The following is a 3,911-nucleotide window of genomic DNA, read 5'->3' on the forward strand; positions in this document are numbered from 1 at the left end:
TTTTTTTATAGTAACTATGGCTGAAATGAAAATGTTAAATTGCTACTTTACATATACATTACTTTGAAGACAGGTTGTCTTCCGGGCTTTGTTATATAGGTGCCAACACACAGGAACAAGGTTTATTGAAATATGCATTAATATGAGTTTATTCACTTCATGAGGTGTGAATATTTAAGCTGCAGTAACTGACTTTTCTTTTGCTTTGAAACAGGACTGAATTGTTGACAGCACAAGCTCTTTGAGGTTATTAACAGTGGCTCTACATCCATTATGGCACTCATTTATTTTGAATGACTGACGGGAGCCCATTTGTGCTAGACATTCAGTTTAAATAAATGTAATCATAGGACACTCTTGAGATCTTTTAGAGGAAAATAGAGGTCCTAGTCCCTCTGTTTCCACTGCCTATAACTGTAAATAATGATAATGATTCAGGGCTATTCAGCACTCGTAAGAGAAAAAATCTGTGGGCCTAATATATGTGCAAAAATAGAGATAGCTATAGTTTTTTGCCGTGCTTTAAACAAGGACATTTTAATTGCTTTATCAAGCATGAGACAACACATTTTTCAAATGCAATGTTTTTACATTTAAACAGAATTTTTCTATTTTGCAAGACAGAGATATCAAGAAAGACTATTATATTTTTTTCTTTTATCCATGTATGTGTATTTCAGAGACACAATATTATTGTGGCAACAACATCATTTTACTGTTTAATTGAAAATTAAATACTAAGCTTTGTCTCGAAAACAATAAAATGAATTGAATGCAGAGCATTACATGGCTTACCATCAGCACCTAAAGTGAAGCTAATGTCATTTACAACAATCAGCACTCATATGTAATGTAGCTCTGATGTATTGATGCATCTTGCCTGGATTAATTTTTAAGCAAATTATGCACAGTCAGTTTTCAGTTAATGATGTGAATCTGCCTTAATTATTATTTCGGAATATAGCCAGCATGTGTGCACAGATCACATCTTCATGCACAGAAAATCTTTTGCACTTGAGGATAATCTTTGAATCCCATTTGTACTGATTAATGCGAAATTAATTTAATTGCACAGAAAATTAAAGAGATGTGTTTGTCAAAATTACTGGGTTACTATTCACTGTCTGTGCTCCATCTTCATGACAAAAAATGATCATCTATATTAGTCACACTAGAAGAGGGAAATTACCTGAATAAATCCATTACTCTCCGACAGAGTCATTTTTTTCCTCAAAATTTTAGCTTGTGTGATGGCAAACATTGAAAAAACAGCATTATGGTTCTCTACAGATCTCTAATTTGTCATTGCCAGCATCGCCATAGAAGTATCTAGTGAACAGCTCTTAAAAGAACCATTTTTTCTAAGTATGAAGAACAATTTAAAATGGGTAACACTTTATTTTGATGGTCCTTTTTGAACATTCTTTTGACTATAACTTTTCAACTTTGTCTACTAACTGTCATTAGAGTATTAGTAGACTGTCTGCTTAACATCTGCTAACTCTTTATTGTGATGGTCACCCTACAGACATTCTACTGACTATTAATAACTGCAAGTAAATGTCAATTTATTCTACTAACCCTACAAGTTACTAACACTCTAATGAAAGTTAGTAGACATGTAGGTGCAACGTTACAGTCAACAGAATGTGCTGACCATCAAAATAAAGTGAAACCCCAGGTGAAAAAAGTACATTTCTATAGTGTACTTAAGCGCACTAATTTTGTACTTAATATACAAAAAATTCTTCTTTAGTACTTCTTAAGATCATCTTAAGAACATCTAACTGTATACTCAACTATTTTGAGACACCATGAAATATGAACTAAAATGTGCTTTTAATATACTATCTCTATATTTAAAAAATGTATTTTGATACTACTTATAGTACATTTGAACCCATAGTGTACTACAAGTGGTAACTAAATACATTTCTTAAATACAGAGATAGTATATTAAAAGCACATTTTAGTTCATATTTCATGGTGTCTCAAAATAGCACAGTTGACTACACTTAGATGTTCTTAAGATTATCTTAAGAAGTACTAAAAATGAATTTTTAGTATATTAAGTACAAAATTAGTGTGCGAAAATAGAGCATTTTAAGTACATTATAGAAGTGTACTTTTTTTCACCTGGGACCAATAAATGTTCTGATGTTCCCATTACATTATGAAAACATTATTTCTGAATGTTCTCATTTTTTTTTAAATGTTTTAAAAATGTTTTAAAATGTTCTATGCAAAAGTTAAGGAAATATTCCAATTTATCATTCAGCAGTTATTATGAGAACATTACTTTAAAAAAAAAAAAAAGTTATGTTTTGTGCTAATGATTTGAGAACATTATTAGACCAGATAACCTTGAATGAATGTTCCATTAATGAACTTTAATATTAACTTTGAAAGCCAAAATTCTGAGAACATTCCCTGTTAGCTGGGAAAGAATGGAGGACTGAAAAGATGCCATAGATGTACAATATAGATTCCATTAAAGAACCTTTTTTTTTTTTTTTTTTTTTTGTAAGAAAATTGTTCTGCCCACCAAATAAGAGCTATAAATCTAAATTTCTTGTGTCTTCAGAAAGACTGTAAATGTGGTGCAGTCAAAATGTATAGGCTAACAGTAGGAATATTTATTATACAGGGATCTTTTGATTTCTGGTGGGGAGTAGTTGGTGGAATAACAGACAACCACATGTCAGGGCTAAAGCCCCTCAGCGGTACCATTAATCCTGACTTGAGCCACACATTCTGGGTTTCCTTCCATATCAGACTGCAATTTTCCACTCACATTCACTATTTTCAGAACAAATCTGGTATTCATTTATTTAACAGAAAATAATTACAACAAAATAGCCAAGATAATTCACAGTAACACTTTATAATAACTTTAATTACTATTATTAGGCTACTCCTTTAAAAAATATATTGAAATGTGCATGTACTGCTACTCTATTAAGTATTATATGTTTGTTAATGATTTATCAATAAAAGTTGTTATAAAGCATCACCCTTTTCACATGGTTTCAAGTCTGTCTGTGTTCTCCTTCTCCCCCAGTCAAATACTCTCACACACAGTCGTGGCAGACAAGCTTTTACTTCTGGTCAGTCTGAAAACAGTGTCGCTCCTCGTTTCTGAAGCAAACCTCCCAGATGAGCCAGAGTTGCGCTGCTGGATTTTAGAGGCCGAATTTCTCATTGAAGACTTATTGGTCAGACTCATGACAGATGAAATCTTCTCTCTGTAGCTTTCTCTAAATCTTCTGGCCGATCTGTACAAGTTTCCAACAAAGCAGTAGCAAAGAGGATTGAGGGATGAGTTGGTGAGACCCAGCCATTGCGCAAAGGGTCTGCTCTGGAGAATCCAATGATGTTCAACGTTGCTCAGCTCATCGTGTCGATCGGGAGAGCTGGGAATGTGGGAGTCGATCCAGATGTCCACGGCATAGAGCGGCAGCCAGGAGAAAGTGAACAGCAGCACGAGCGCAAAGACCATTTTGGCGATCCTCTTGCGCGTTTTCAGGCGCGATGTTGAAGAGGTTAGCGCGAGCTGGTTGGGATCTGATATCGATGATGTGCCACCTCTACTCAATTTCCAGCAGGTCAAAAAGCAAATGACCAGGTTAAAGACCACTGGAAATCCATATAACGCGCAGAAGAGCAAAAAGTTGTAACCCTGGCGCAGTTTGACTTTAGACCAGCTCTCCACGCACACGGTCACTGTATGCAGTCCGTCTAGCAGGGAAAGCGTCTTAGTCGTGTTCATGAAAAACAATGGCAAGCATAGTGCAGAAGATACGATCCACACCACGGCTATCATGCATATCATTCTCCTGGCCGTAAAGAAAGATCTGGCGTGCAGGGGACTGTGGACGCTGTAGTATCTGTTCAAACTGATCACGGCCAGA

The 3,911-nt window shown here is 35.1% G+C and overlaps 1 protein-coding gene across 1 annotated transcript in view; it reads right to left on the reverse strand.

Annotated features, from left to right (window-relative positions):
- Positions 1-2,206: 2,206 nt before the first annotated feature.
- LOC125255626 (galanin receptor 2a) overlaps positions 2,207-3,911 on the reverse strand; it is a 2,220-nt gene continuing 515 nt past the window's right edge. Inside the window, exon 1 of the mRNA XM_048171012.1 lies at positions 2,207-3,911. This exon is cut by the window's right edge and continues 515 nt beyond it. Within this exon, the coding sequence (XP_048026969.1) occupies positions 3,062-3,911 (850 nt within the window). The 3' untranslated portion in view covers positions 2,207-3,061.

The sequence above is a fragment of the Megalobrama amblycephala genome, linkage group LG20 (assembly GCF_018812025.1).
Source record: "Megalobrama amblycephala isolate DHTTF-2021 linkage group LG20, ASM1881202v1, whole genome shotgun sequence".
Lineage (NCBI taxonomy): Eukaryota > Metazoa > Chordata > Actinopteri > Cypriniformes > Xenocyprididae > Megalobrama > Megalobrama amblycephala.